At 44.6% G+C, this 16,263-nt stretch overlaps 1 protein-coding gene across 3 annotated transcripts in view; it reads right to left on the bottom strand.

The window, feature by feature from the left end:
- The window catches only part of LOC106609762 (plexin-A4), a 493,355-nt gene that overhangs the window by 12,164 nt on the left and 464,928 nt on the right, over window positions 1-16,263 (bottom strand). For 2 of the 3 annotated variants that reach the window (XM_045722276.1, XM_045722277.1), the window contains exon 30: window positions 5,935-6,147. In XM_045722276.1, coding sequence (XP_045578232.1) covers window positions 5,935-6,147 — 213 coding nt within the window. Of the gene's footprint in view, window positions 1-5,934; window positions 6,148-8,346; window positions 8,594-16,263 lie in introns of those variants that run through there. The other variant, XM_045722278.1, reaches the window with a different exon arrangement.

Here is a 16,263-nt window from a genome sequence, read left to right as displayed (position 1 = left end):
GGTGGATGTGTGTGTTACAGATTGTGGGGGGGACAGGGGGGTTGAAGACCGGTGGATGTGTGGGTTACAGATTGTGGGGGGACGGGGGGTTGAAGACCGGTGGATGTGTGGGTTACAGATTGTGGGGGGACGGGGGGGTTGAAGACCGGTGGATGTGTGGGTTACAGATTGTGGGGGGAACGGGAGGGAGGGGAGGGTTGAAGACCGGTGGATGTGTCTGTTACAGATTGTGGGGGGGACGGGAGGGACGGGGGGGTTGAAGACCGGTGGATGTGTGGGTTACAGATTGTGGGGGGGACGGGGGGGTTGAAGACCGGTGGATGTGTGGGTTACAGAGTAGGGGGGAGTTGAAGATGGGGAAGGAAGAGAGAGAGTGGGAAGAAAGAGTAAAGCGATAGTGGGGCGAGAGGAGGAAGGGAGTTGGGAGAGAGGGGGAAGGGAGCGTGGGGAGAGAGGGGGAAGGGTGTGTGGGGAGAGAGAGATGAGAGAGAAGGAAGAGAGAGAGAAGGAAGGAGGAGAGAAGGAAGAGAGTGTGGGGAGGGACTTGAGCTTGTCTGAGGTGTTGGACTCGATGACAGTTGCAATCCATTATAGAGCTGTGATTGGTTGGCCAAAATTCATGGACAGGGCTTAGCGAAGGGTCAATTGTATATAGATGGGCAAATTAAATTGTGTGAATATGCTGATGGTCTCAATGCACATCACAACCGTCAGGAAGGCTTTGCCAATCAACAAGACTGTGAGATCTAATTTGCCTTTCCTGATTGTGAGATGTAAGCACTGCAGGGTTTATACACACTATGTTGAGATCTAATTTGTTCATTAAGATCGATGTCAATGACGTGGAGGGACTAATCATACCACAATTACACTAAATTAGATCTCACAATAATATGGATGGATCAACTAAACCTCACCTATAGAAACATTACATCTCAGAATCATGTGGATGCTAAATGGATTTTCTGCAAAGACTCCTGACCTTAGACATGAATTCTTCCTTCACAGACTTTTATGCTTCAGAAATAAACACCAACTGGTCCACAGGTATTAGGACCGTCACATAGCTTCAGTGTGGACAGGAAGTCTCTGATTAGAATCTTATCACTCTCCCGATCTCCCACGGCTGCCGAACCCCGTCAGCATCTCCCGCTCCTAATGCCACATGACACGTCAACAGTTTACTCACTAGCTGCAGGTCAGACTCAGCCTGTGAAACGGGTCCTTATCAGTAATCACCTCACGCGCCCCAGTCGCAAGCAAAGAGCAGGGAACGCTAACAGGAACGCTAACAGGAACGCTAACAGGAACGCTAACAGGAACACATTGATATGAAGCTTAACAACCTCTAGATTGGCACTGCTGCTTTTAGTTAAATAGTAGTGAATTATCTTTACAGAGAACTACACTACCCATGATTCCGCTGTCTTTACAATTGCTGTTTGGTTCTGAGAAAGTCAACATGTAGAACACAGGAGGTTGGTGGCACCTTAATATGGGAGAACGGGCTCGTTGTAATGACTGGAGAGGAATCAGAGGAATGGTATCAAATACATCAAACACATGGTTTCCATGGTTTCCAGGTGTTTGATGACATTCCATTTGCTCTGTTCTGGACATTATCATCAGCCATCCTCCCCTCATCAGCCTCCTGTGATGTAGAATCTCTGTCTGTATACCCTGTGTGTTTTTATCCTCCCCTCATCAGCCTCCTGTGATGTAGAATCTCTGTCTTTATACCCTGTGTGTTTTCATCCTCCCCTCATCAGCCTCCTGTGATGTAGAATCTCTGTCTGTATACCCTGTGGGTTTTCATCCTCCCCTCATCAGCCTCCTGTGATGTAGAATCTCTGTCTTTAAACCCTGTGTGTTTCTATCCTCCCCTCATCAGCCTCCTGTGATGTAGAATCTCTGTCTGTATACCCTGTGTGTTTCTATCCTCCCCTCATCAGCATCCTGTGATGTAGAATCTCTGTCTGTATACCCTGTGTGTTTTCATCCTACCCTCATCAGCCTCCTGTGATGTAGAATCTCTGTCTGTATACCCTGTGTGTTTTCATCCTCCCCTCATCAGCCTCCTGTGATGTAGAATCTCTGTCTTTATACCCTGTGTGTTTTTAATCTGAGGTTGATTGAGTATTTCAGCTATTTGAATTGAACATTTCCTGTCCAAATAATGAATAGCACCTGGGTGAACTGAGATAATGACAGATGGTCTGATACTACTGTACGTACACTAGGCCCATGGAACCTTTGTATCGCAACATCACAACCAAGCATCCCTACCTGAGCCCTACTCAAATCCACACAATCATTCGACTGCCAAGCCTCAGGAAGACTAAGGGCTCCATTCAATCCGTATCGCTGAAGTTCAGTGCTATAGCGCGATTGAAATTGAGAGGTCATTTCCTATTGAGCCCACATATGCAGGGTTTACTGTGAATGCAGTCTCAGCTAATGTGGGAACACTGCCTGTACATTTCTATTGCGCTGTAGCGCATGCTCTTCAGCGCTGTGGATTGAATCAAGTCCTTATGCTAAACTGTCTCATCCATATTTAAAGCAGCAAACAACCATAAGCAACCATCCTCTGAAAGGGAGTAACTATAATATAACCCATCTATATATCACTGGGAGTAACTATAAGATAACCCATCTATATATCACTGGGACTAACTATAAGATAACCCATCTATATATCACTGGGAGTAACTATAAGATAACCCATCTATATATCACTGTGACTAACTATAAGATAACCCATCTATATATCACTGGGACTAACTATAAGATAACCCATCTATATATCACTGGGAGTAACTATAAGATAACCCATCTATATATCACTGTGACTAACTATAAGATAACCCATCTATATATCACTGGGAGTAACTATAATATAACCCATCTATATATCACTGGGAGTAACTATAATATAACCCATCTATATATCACTGTGACTAACTATAAGATAACCCATCTATATATCACTGGGAGTAACTATAAGATAACCCATCTATATATCACTGGGACTAACTATAAGATAACCCATCTATATATCACTGGGACTAACTATAAGATAACCCATCTATATATCACTGTGACTAACTATAAGATAACCCATCTATATATCACTGGGAGTAACTATAAGATAACCCATCTATATATCACTGTGACTAACTATAAGATAACCCATCTATATATCACTGGGAGTAACTATAAGATAACCCATCTATATATCACTGGGACTAACTATAAGATAACCCATCTATATATCACTGTGACTAACTATAAGATAACCCATCTATATATCACTGGGAGTAACTATAAGATAACCCATCTATATATCACTGGGACTAACTATAAGATAACCCATCTATATATCACTGGGACTAACTATAAGATAACCCACCTATATATCACTGGGACTAACTATAAGATAACCCATCTATATATCACTGGGACTAACTATAAGATAACCCATCTATATATCACTGTGACTAACTATAAGATAACCCATCTATATATCACTGTGACTAACTATAAGATAACCCACCTATATATCACTGTGACTAACTATAAGATAACCCATCTATATATCACTGTGACTAACTATAAGATAACCCATCTATATATCACTGTGACTAACTATAAGATAACCCATCTATATATCACTGGGAGTAACTATAAGATAACCCATCTATATATCACTGTGACTAACTATAAGATAACCCATCTATATATCACTGTGACTAACTATAAGATAACCCATCTATATATCACTGGGAGTAACTATAAGATAACCCATCTATATATCACTGTGACTAACTATAAGATAACCCATCTATATATCACTGTGACTAACTATAAGATAACCCATCTATATATCACTGGGAGTAACTATAAGATAACCCATCTATATATCACTGTGACTAACTAAGATAACCCATCTATATATCACTGTGACTAACTATAAGATAACCCATCTATATATCACTGGGAGTAACTATAAGATAACCCATCTATATATCACTGGGAGTAACTATAAGATAACCCATCTATATATCACTGGGACTAACTATAAGATAACCCATCTATATATCACTGGGAGTAACTATAAGATAACCCACCTATATATCACTGTGACTAACTATAAGATAACCCATCTATATATCACTGGGACTAACTATAAGATAACCCACCTATATATCACTGGGACTAACTATAAGATAACCCACCTATATATCACTGTGACTAACTATAAGATAACCCATCTATATATCACTGGGACTAACTATAAGATAACCCATCTATATATCACTGTGACTAACTATAAGATAACCCATCTATATATCACTGTGACTAACTATAAGATAACCCATCTATATATCACTGGGACTAACTATAAGATAACCCATCTATATATCACTGGGACTAACTATAAGATAACCCATCTATATATCACTGGGACTAACTATAAGATAACCCATCTATATATCACTGTGACTAACTATAAGATAACCCATCTATATATCACTGGGACTAACTATAAGATAACCCATCTATATATCACTGGGACTAACTATAAGATAACTCATCTATATATCACTGGGACTAACTATAAGATAACCCATCTATATATCCCTGGGAGTAACTATAAGAGCAAATCAAATCAAATTGTATTTGTCACATAACAAGCGAGACTATATACAGGTTGTACCGGTACAGAGGCAATGTGCTGGGGCACCCGTTAGTCAAGGTAATTGAGGTAATATGTACATGTAGGTAGAGTTAAAGTGACTATGCATAGATGATAAACAGAGTAGCAGCAGCGTAAAATAGGGATCTGGTAGCCCTTTGATTAGCTGTTCAGGAGTCTTATGGCTTGGGGGTAGAAGCTGTTAAGAAGCCTTTTGGACCTGGACTTGGCGCTCCGGTACCACTTTCCGTGCGGTAGCAGAGAGAACAGTCTATGACTAGGGTGGCTGGAGACTTGATCATATAGATCATGCACCGTTAATATAAAACACACAAGCACATGCTTACACGCACACATATACACACACACTGTATATCTCAGCCTGATGAATACAGTCCTAGACAAAACTCCTCGTTGGGTTTCAGTCATCTAAGCACCACATACAGCATATCCCTGTCCTGCGGCTAGCGCTGAGCACTAACACAGAAATACTTTGGAACTGCTTCACAAGCCCCATCTTTTACTCAGCACTCTACCACTGACCAAATAAATGGAATACAACTCTAATTTGGACAAATGACCACCACTACTGCTGTGCAGCGGTAATCTGCTAACTGCTCACACACATGGTTGTACCTGGGCAGGACAGAGAACTCACTGTGGCTCTCTGTCTGTGGCTCTCTTGTTGTGGCTCTCTGTCTGTGGCTCTCTGTCTGTGGCTCTCTGTCTGTGGCTCTCTGTCTGTGGCTCTCTGTCTGTGGCTCTCTGTCTGTGGCTCTCTGTCTGTGCCTGTCTCCCCTCTACCTCTCCAGCATTAGGAGGCACTGCCATCCATTCCCAGTGGGTTTTCATTTGGAGTCTCATCCATGGACCAGGGATCACAACACGACAGCCCCACTGTGTGTACTTATGAGACAAGGGCCAGACTACAGTCTATCAGGGATGTTTATGGACAAAATGGCTGGCACACATCTATAGGACGACAGAACCACATGTTGCACTGTCCTCTCATGTTACACTCACATGTAGGTTTATATAGAAACTGGCAAAGAGAGAAAGACATGCTGTATACACACACACACACACACACACACACACACACACACACACACACACACACACACACACACACACACACACACACACACACACACACACACACACACACACACACACACACACAAAACCAGCCCCCCACCTCACAAACACACACACCCATCCCATCATCCTCTCACCTCTCCACCCAGCTCTTGTAACTGGGGATGTCCTTGGCGTAGAGCAGCTTGTTGGAGGGCGAGTCCTTGCCCAGGCGGTGTTCTGAGGTAGAGCAGGAGTCCATGAAGGTCTGGGCCACCACAGACAGACAGGCATCCGTGATGCTGCTCTTGTGGATGTCGAACACAAACTGGGGGTTCTTGATCACATTCACCCAGAACCTCAGAGGTAGGCTATTGGGGAGAGACAGAGAGAGTTAGGGAATATCATGTCATCCTGGAACGTCAGAACCTCAGAGGTGGGCTATAGAGGAGAGATAGAGAGAGTTAGGGAATATCATGTCATCCTGGAACGTCAGAACCTCAGAGGTGGGCTATAGAGGAGAGACAGAGAGAGTTGGGGAATATCATGTCATCCTGGAACGTCAGAACCTCAGAGGTGGGCTATAGAGGAGAGACAGAGAGAGTTAGGGAATATCATGTCATCCTGGAACGCCAGAACCTCAGAGGTGGGCTATAGAGGAGAGACAGAGAGAGTTAGGGAATATCATGTCATCCTGGAACGCCAGAACCTCAGAGGTGGGCTATAGAGGAGAGACAGAGAGAGTTAGGGAATATCATGTCATCCTGGAACGTCAGAACCTCAGAGGTGGGCTATAGAGGAGAGACAGAGAGAGTTAGGGAATATCATGTCATCCTGGAACGTCAGAACCTCAGAGGTGGGCTATAGAGGAGAGACAGAGAGAGTTAGGGAATATCATGTCATCCTGGAACGTCAGAACCTCAGAGGTGGGCTATAGAGGAGAGACAGAGAGAGTTAGGGAATATCATGTCATCCTGGAACGTCAGAACCTCAGAGGTGGGCTATAGAGGAGAGACAGAGAGAGTTGGGGAATATCATGTCATCCTGGAACGTCAGAACCTCAGAGGTGGGCTATAGAGGAGAGACAGAGAGAGTTAGGGAATATCATGTCATCCTGGAACGCCAGAACCTCAGAGGTGGGCTATAGAGGAGAGACAGAGAGAGTTAGGGAATATCATGTCATCCTGGAACGCCAGAACCTCAGAGGTGGGCTATAGAGGAGAGACAGAGAGAGTTAGGGAATATCATGTCATCCTGGAACGTCAGAACCTCAGAGGTGGGCTATAGAGGAGAGACAGAGAGAGTTAGGGAATATCATGTCATCCTGCAACGTCAGAACCTCAGAGGTGGGCTATAGAGGAGAGACAGAGAGAGTTAGGGAATATCATGTCATCCTGGAACGTCAGAACCTCAGAGGTGGGCTATAGAGGAGAGACAGAGAGAGTTAGGGAATATCATGTCATCCTGGAACGCCAGAACCTCAGAGGTGGGCTATAGAGGAGAGACAGAGAGAGTTAGGGAATATCATGTCATCCTGGAACGTCAGAACCTCAGAGGTGGGCTATAGAGGAGAGGCAGAGAGAGTTAGGGAATATCATGTCATCCTGGAACGCCAGAACCTCAGAGGTGGGCTATAGAGGAGAGACAGAGAGAGTTAGGGAATATCATGTCATCCTAGAACATCAGAACCTCAGAGGTGGGCTATAGAGGAGAGACAGAGAGAGTTAGGGAATATCATGTCGTCCTGGAACGCCAGAACCTCAGAGGTGGGCTATAGAGGAGAGACAGAGAGAGTTAGGGAATATCATGTCATCCTGGAACGTCAGAACCTCAGAGGTGGGCTATAGAGGAGAGACAGAGAGAGTTAGGGAATATCATGTCATCCTGGAACGTCAGAACCTCAGAGGTGGGCTATAGAGGAGAGACAGAGAGAGTTAGGGAATATCATGTCATCCTGGAACGTCAGAACCTCAGAGGTGAGCTATAGAGGAGAGACAGAGAGAGTTAGGGAATATCATGTCATCCTGGAACGTCAGAACCTCAGAGGTGGGCTATAGAGGAGAGACAGAGAGAGTTAGGGAATATCATGTCATCCTGGAACGTCAGAACCTCAGAGGTGGGCTATAGAGGAGAGACAGAGAGAGTTAGGGAATATCATGTCATCCTGGAACGTCAGAACCTCAGAGGTGGGCTATAGAGGAGACAGAGAGAGTTAGGGAATATCATGTCATCCTGGAACGTCAGAACCTCAGAGGTGGGCTATAGAGGAGAGACAGAGAGAGTTAGGGAATATCATGTCATCCTGGAACGTCAGAACCTCAGAGGTGGGCTATAGAGGAGAGACAGAGAGAGTTAGGGAATATCATGTCATCCTGGAACGTCAGAACCTCAGAGGTGGGCTATAGAGGAGAGACAGAGAGAGTTAGGGAATATCATGTCATCCTGGAACGCCAGAACCTCAGAGGTGGGCTATAGAGGAGAGACAGAGAGAGTTAGGGAATATCATGTCATCCTGGAATGTCAGAACCTCAGAGGTGGGCTATAGAGGAGATAGAGAGAGTTAGGGAATATCATGTCATCCTGGAACTTCAGAACCTCAGAGGTGGGCTATAGAGGAGAGACAGAGAGAGTTAGGGAATATCATGTCATCCTGGAACGCCAGAACCTCAGAGGTGGGCTATAGAGGAGAGACAGAGAGAGTTAGGGAATATCATGTCATCCTGGAACGTCAGAACCTCAGAGGTGGGCTATAGAGGAGAGACAGAGAGAGTTAGGGAATATCATGTCATCCTGGAACGCCAGAACCTCAGAGGTAGGCTATAGAGGAGAGACAGAGAGAGTTAGGGAATATCATGTCATCCTGGAACGTCAGAACCTCAGAGGTGGGCTATAGAGGAGAGACAGAGAGAGTTAGGGAATATCATGTCATCCTGGAACGTCAGAACCTCAGAGGTGGGCTATAGAGGAGAGACAGAGAGAGTTAGGGAATATCATGTCATCCTGGAACGTCAGAACCTCAGAGGTGGGCTATAGAGGAGAGACAGAGAGAGTTAGGGAATATCATGTCGTCCTGGAACGTCAGAACCTCAGAGGTGGGCTATAGAGGAGAGACAGAGAGAGTTAGGGAATATCATGTCATCCTGGAACGTCAGAACCTCAGAGGTGGGCTATAGAGGAGACAGAGAGAGTTAGGGAATATCATGTCATCCTGGAACGTCAGAACCTCAGAGGTGGGCTATAGAGGAGAGACAGAGAGAGTTAGGGAATATCATGTCATCCTGGAACGTCAGAACCTCAGAGGTGGGCTATAGAGGAGAGACAGAGAGAGTTAGGGAATATCATGTCATCCTGGAACTTCAGAACCTCAGAGGTGGGCTATAGAGGAGAGACAGAGAGAGTTAGGGAATATCATGTCATCCTGGAACGTCAGAACCTCAGAGGTGGGCTATAGAGGAGACAGAGAGAGTTAGGGAATATCATGTCATCCTGGAACGTCAGAACCTCAGAGGTGGGCTATAGAGGAGAGACAGAGAGAGTTAGGGAATATCATGTCATCCTGGAACGTCAGAACCTCAGAGGTGGGCTATAGAGGAGAGACAGAGAGAGTTAGGGAATATCATGTCATCCTGGAACGTCAGAACCTCAGAGGTGGGCTATAGAGGAGAGACAGAGAGAGTTAGGGAATATCATGTCATCCTGGAACGTCAGAACCTCAGAGGTGGGCTATAGAGGAGACAGAGAGAGTTAGGGAATATCATGTCATCCTGGAACGTCAGAACCTCAGAGGTGGGCTATAGAGGAGACATAATGTAAACACAACACCCTGGCCTTACAGGGGACAGAGTCTATTACCATAACATACACCAGGTACATTTCTAGGAATGCTTCTCTGTGATAGAACACAACAAATGAAACAGAAGACATCAAGGTGATTTTCTACATTTAGACTTAAATAACAATCCTTGTTCAAATCCAAGCAGATTACATCCCTGAACATACAACAACTCACATTGGTTAAAGCCAGCCAGTGGATGTGGTCGGTCTGAGCTAACACATTCAGTGGCAGAAGGGAATGAGGACCAATTCACTTTGCAATCTAGTACACAGCTTGTTGCTGATGCCTTCTATTTGATGTGTGCGCGATTTAATAAAGCCCTAATCTTAAAAGCAGGCAACGCCAGGGCTTCATGGTTTCCAGCTGTGTCTGGGGGCTTCACACCAAGACTGTTCATATTGCCTTGTTTAGACATGCCCATTCCATGCCTGTCTAGAATAATCAAAACACAAGTCTGTTTATTTGTTGGCCTTGGAATGAATGGAGAGAGGTAGCACAGGTGTAAGTGTGTGTTACAGATCAGGTGGTATAAAGGCAGGACTGAGAATTGCTTGTATTTCCTTCCTTCTCTCTCTCTCTCTCTCATTAACTGGGCAGCATGGTTTTGGATGACGCGGCAAAAGCCAAACCGGCAAGACACTGCAGTGTAGAGGATGGACCGACTGTGTGTGCAACATCAGGGAGGAGAGAGAAAAGAAAACACGGAATCATTTGAATAACCCCTCTCCCGACATGTCCTACCCCCCAACCTGCTGTAAATCATTCAGCTGTACCACCTAACAAAAGAGGATTTGGCGAGGGAAACCTTGGCATTATGACTCTGAATTAATCTGGACGAATCTTCTGGGATTAGCGGACGGATCAAAGGATATTAACACCGCCGTGATGCAAGTCTTGATTGTCGTCAATCTGGCGCAGCTGGCCAGTACTAGGTTAAGGTCTAGATGGTTTCCGAGGGGAAAGGTCAGATTTAAAGAGTCTCTGCACACCTTCCATCTCTGGGACAGGTCCATAATGAGATTTAGATTTCAGTGAATGTGACACAATACAGGTTTATCTGACAAACTATCGCTAGGAGACGATAGAGAGCTGTGTTTGCATTGTGGCAACTGTTCTGCCAATACCTCCGTACAACCTAACTTTTCCCCAAACTGTAAAGCATGTTATTCATACTGTGGTGTCCAGGATCGAAGCCCAGGCTAGACTGGCATGGGTATGAATGAAGATCTGAGTTCTGCCCAAGTGGTATTTGATCATTGTGCAGCTTTACATTGATTGTTGTCTGTGGGGGACGTTTCATTGTTTTGGATGTTTGATCTGAAATAACATATCCAATGAGTCCAAACACATTGGGGTATGTGGAGAGCAACTGTGCCCTTGGAATTGACATCTTCTGACATATTTTACAGATGTTTGAACGCAGTTATGACACTGCTTTTTTTCTTTACAGAGATGAAGCTAAAGTCTTCAATCAGATACCTAATGTGGCTCTGTGAACTGTCAACGGTCAGTCAGACAGGAACAACCCTTTTACTCAGGGAAGGTGAGAGTACAGCACTGAGGCACTACACTACATAGTATTGTCCAGGACTAGTGAGTGTTTAGCCAGGTCCCAGATCTGTTTGTGCGGTCTTGCCAACTCCTATGGTTTTTCCAGTAAATGTTATTATACATTTTTGTTGGGCAGTTGGGAGTTGTCATTGTGCATGGAGTTGTATGGGTTGTTGAACTTTGAGGTCAATGGTTTTTGTTTGGCATTTTGGGGTGAAGGATCAGTCTCTGTGTGGTGCCACTACCATCCAATCACCCTAAAGTGACTTTGGGCATCTTGAAAAGCACTTAAAATAAAATGTATTATTATGGTCATTGTCATGGCTAGTGAGTGTTGGCCTAGCTAACATCAGCAGGACTAATCCCTGGGTTTCCATAGAGAGAGGACGGATTAAGAGTAAATATTGACCCAATACCCACAAATCAAATCAAACAACAGTGTAATCTTGGATCAATACTGATCCATGGTTCTGGTACTCATACTGTAGCCTATATTTCAGGCTGGGTAGAAATAGAATCTAATGTCTATATAGTGTAATATCACTGTAACATCTCCAGACTGTTGTCAACCTTCAGAGGGATGTGTCTTCCTTCCTGTCTGCTGCTGTCATTGGGAGAGTGTGGTGGGTTTATGTGATTAAGGACACAGATGAGTTGTGTGTGCTGTGCAATGTGGGCATGTGTGTGCCAGTCTGCTCTAGAAGCTGGTAATTAAAACACTGCTTGCTGAAGGGACACACACACACTGAAGAAAGAGGATGAGAGGGAGATGTCGACACACTGACTGCTAATCCAAAAGATACCATCTGGAGGAGCTCTAGGAGTCTGTGACTCAAACGCACAAACACAACAGACACAAATAAACACACACACAAACTGATGCAGAAAGGCATGCACTCACACAGGTATTAAAACAGATGCACAATGCATGAACACACACACACACAAACTGATGCAGAAAGGCATGCACTCACACAGGTATTAAAACAGATGCACAATGCATGAACACACACACACACAAACTGATGCAGAAAGGCATGCACTCACACAGGTATTAAAACAGATGCACAATGCATGAACACACACACACACACACACACACACACACACACACACACACACACACACACACACACACACACACACACACACACACACACACACACACACACACACACACACACACCCCACAAACTCTCTCTTCCTCAAACCATTAGTAATGAGGAGGGCAAGTAAAGGTCATATGCTGGGGGACAGAGGAGGCAGGTGGGAGGAGCTATTGGAGGATGGGCTCATTGTAATGACTGGAATGGAATCCATGGAGTCAAACATGTGGTTTCCATGTGGTTGATGTGTTTGGTACCGTTCCATGTATTCCATTCCAGCTATTATAATGAGCCCGTCCTCCTATAGCTTTTCCCACTAGCCTTCTATGCTGTGGGATGATTACACAGTCAACTATGGTGGATGATTATACAGTCAACTATGGTGGATAATTACACAGTCAACTATGGTGGATAATACACAGTCAACTATGGTGGATAATCACACAGTCAACTATGGTGGATGATCACACAGTCAACTATGGTGGATGATCACACAGTGAACCATGGTGGATGATCACACAGTCAACTATGGTGGATAATTACACAGTCACCTATGGTGGATGATTACACAGTCAACTATGGTGGATGATCACACAATCAACCATGGTGGATGATCACACAGTCAACTGTGGTGGATAATACACAGTCAACCATGGTGGATGATCACACAGTCAACCATGGTGGATAATACACAGTCAACCATGGTGGATGATCACACAGTCAGCTATGGTGGATAATTACACAGTCAACTATGGTGGATGATCACACAGTCAACTATGGTGGATGATTACACAGTCAACCATGGTGGATGATCACACAATCAACCATGGTGGATGATCACACAGTCAACCATGGTGGATGATCACACAGTCAACTATGGTGGATGATCACACAGTCAACTATGGTGGATGATTACACAGTCAACCATGGTGGATGATCACACAATCAACCATGGTGGATGATCACACAGTCAACCATGGTGGATGATCACACAGTCAACTATGGTGGATGATCACACAGTCAACCATGGTGGATAATCACACAGTCAACTATGGTGGATGATCACACAGTCAACTATGGTGGATAATTACACAGTCAACTATGGTGGATAATACACAGTCAACTATGGTGGATAATACACAGTCAACCATGGTGGATGATCACACAGTCAACTATGGTGGATGATCACACAGTCAACTATGGTGGATGATCACACAGTCAATTATGGTGGATAATTACACAGTCAACTATGGTGGATAATAGACAGTCAACTATGGTGGATAATACACAGTCAACCATGGTGGATAATACACAGTCAACCATGGTGGATAATACACAGTCAACTATGGTGGATGATTAACAGTCAACTATGGTGGATGATCACACAGTCAACTATGGTGGATAATTAACAGTCAACTATGGTGGATGATTACACAGTCAACGATGGTGGATGATTACACAGTCAACCATGGTGGATGATCACACAGTCAACTATGGTGGATGATTACACAGTCAACGATGGTGGATGATTACACAGTCAACTATGGTGGATGATCACACAGTCAACTATGGTGGATGATTACACAGTCAACTATGGTGGATGATCACACAGTCAACTATGGTGGATAATACACAGTCAACTATGGTGGATGATCACACAGTCAACCATGGTGGATGATCACACAGTCAACTATGGTGGATAATTACACAGTCAACTATGGTGGATGATTACACAGTCAACTATGGTGGATGATCACACAGTCAACTATGGTGGATAATTACACAGTCAACTATGGTGGATAATACACAGTCAACCATGGTGGATAATACACAGTCAACCATGGTGGATGATCACACAGTCAACTATGGTGGATAATACACAGTCAACTATGGTGGATGATTACACAGTCAACTATGGTGGATGATCACACAGTCAACTATGGTGGATGATCACACAGTCAACTATGGTGGATAATACACAGTCAACCATGGTGGATGATCACACAGTCAACTATGGTGGATAATTACACAGTCAACTATGGTGGATAATTACACAGTCAACTATGGTGGATGATCACACAGTCAACTATGGTGGATAATACACAGTCAACCATGGTGGATGATCACACAGTCAACTATGGTGGATAATTACACAGTCAACTATGGTGGATAATTACACAGTCAACTATGGTGGATGATCACACAGTCAACTATGGTGGATAATACACAGTCAACCATGGTGGATGATCACACAGTCAACTATGGTGGATAATCACACAGTCAACTATGGTGGATGATCACACAGTCAACTATGGTGGATGATCACACAGTGGATTATTTCAATCTATCTCTGCTGCTGGAGAATTACACAGGGCAGAGAATAATCTGGTTTGAAGGATAGGTCACCACTGCTTGGTGTAGAACAGGGGACATGGTGCTCTGAGCTGGCTGGGTGTATTTAATAATCTAGTTTGAAGGATAGGTCACCACTGCTTGGTGTAGAACAGGGGACATGGTGCTCTGAGCTGGCTGGGTGTATTTAATCATCTGGTTTGAAGGATAGGTCTCCACTGCTTGGTGTAGAACAGGGGACATGGTGCTCTGAGCTGGCTGGGTGTATTTAATAATCTGGTTTGAAGGATAGGTCACCACTGCTTGGTGTAGAACAGGGGACATGGTGCTCTGAGCTGGCTGGGTGTATTTAATAAACTGGTTTGAAGGATAGGTCACCACTGCTTGGTGTAGAACAGGGGACATGGTGCTCTGAGCTGGCTGGGTGTATTTAATAATCTGGTTTGAAGGATAGGTCTCCACTGCTTGGTGTAGAACAGGGGACATGGTGCTCTGAGCTGACTGGGTGTATTTAATAATCTGGTTTGAAGGATAGGTCACCACTGCTTGGTGTAGAACAGGGGACATGGTGCTCTGAGCTGGCTGGGTGTATTTAATAATCTGGTTTGAAGGATAGGTCACCACTGCTTGGTGTAGAACAGGGGACATGGTGCTCTGAGCTGGCTGGGTGTATTTAATCATCTGGTTTGAAGGATAGGTCTCCACTGCTTGGTGTAGAACAGGGGACATGGTGCTCTGAGCTGGCTGGGTGTATTTAATCATCTGGTTTGAAGGATAGGTCACCACTGCTTGGTGTAGAACAGGGGACATGGTGCTCTGAGCTGGCTGGGTGTATTTAATAATCTGGTTTGAAGGATAGGCCTCCACTGCTTGGTGTAGAACAGGGGACATGGTGCTCTGAGCTGGCTGGGTGTATTTAATAATCTGGTTTGAAGGATAGGTCTCCACTGCTTGGTGTAGAACAGGGGACATGGTGCTCTGAGCTGGCTGGGTGTATTTAATCATCTGGTTTGAAGGATAGGTCACCACTGCTTGGTGTAGAACAGGGGACATGGTGCTCTGAGCTGGCTGGGTGTATTTAATCATCTGGTTTGAAGGATAGGTCTCCACTGCCTGGTGTAGAACAGGGGACATGGTGCTCTGAGCTGGCTGGGTGTATTTAATCATCTGGTTTGAAGGATAGGTCACCACTGCTTGGTGTAGAACAGGGGACATGGTGCTCTGAGCTGGCTGGGTGTATTTAATAATCTGGTTTGAAGGATAGGTCTCCACTGCTTGGTGTAGAACAGGGGACATGGTGCTCTGAGCTGGCTGGGTGTATTTAATCATCTGGTTTGAAGGATAGGTCTCCACTGCTTGGTGTAGAACAGGGGACATGGTGCTCTGAGCTGGCTGGGTGTATTTAATAATCTGGTTTGAAGGATAGGTCTCCACTGCTTGGTGTAGAACAGGGGACATGGTGCTCTGAGCTGGCTGGGTGTATTTAATCATCTGGTTTGAAGGATAGGTCTCCACTGCTTGGTGTAGAACAGGGGACATGGTGCTCTGAGCTGGCTGGGTGTATTTAATGGGCTGTGTGATGATGACTGGACCTGTTGTAGTATCACTCTGAATGGATCAGTGTTTTGTTCTAACAGAATGCA

The sequence above is a fragment of the Salmo salar genome, chromosome ssa07 (assembly GCF_905237065.1).
Source record: "Salmo salar chromosome ssa07, Ssal_v3.1, whole genome shotgun sequence".
Classification (NCBI taxonomy): Eukaryota; Metazoa; Chordata; class Actinopteri; order Salmoniformes; family Salmonidae; genus Salmo; species Salmo salar.
This window is presented reverse-complemented; position numbering and strand designations above follow the sequence as displayed.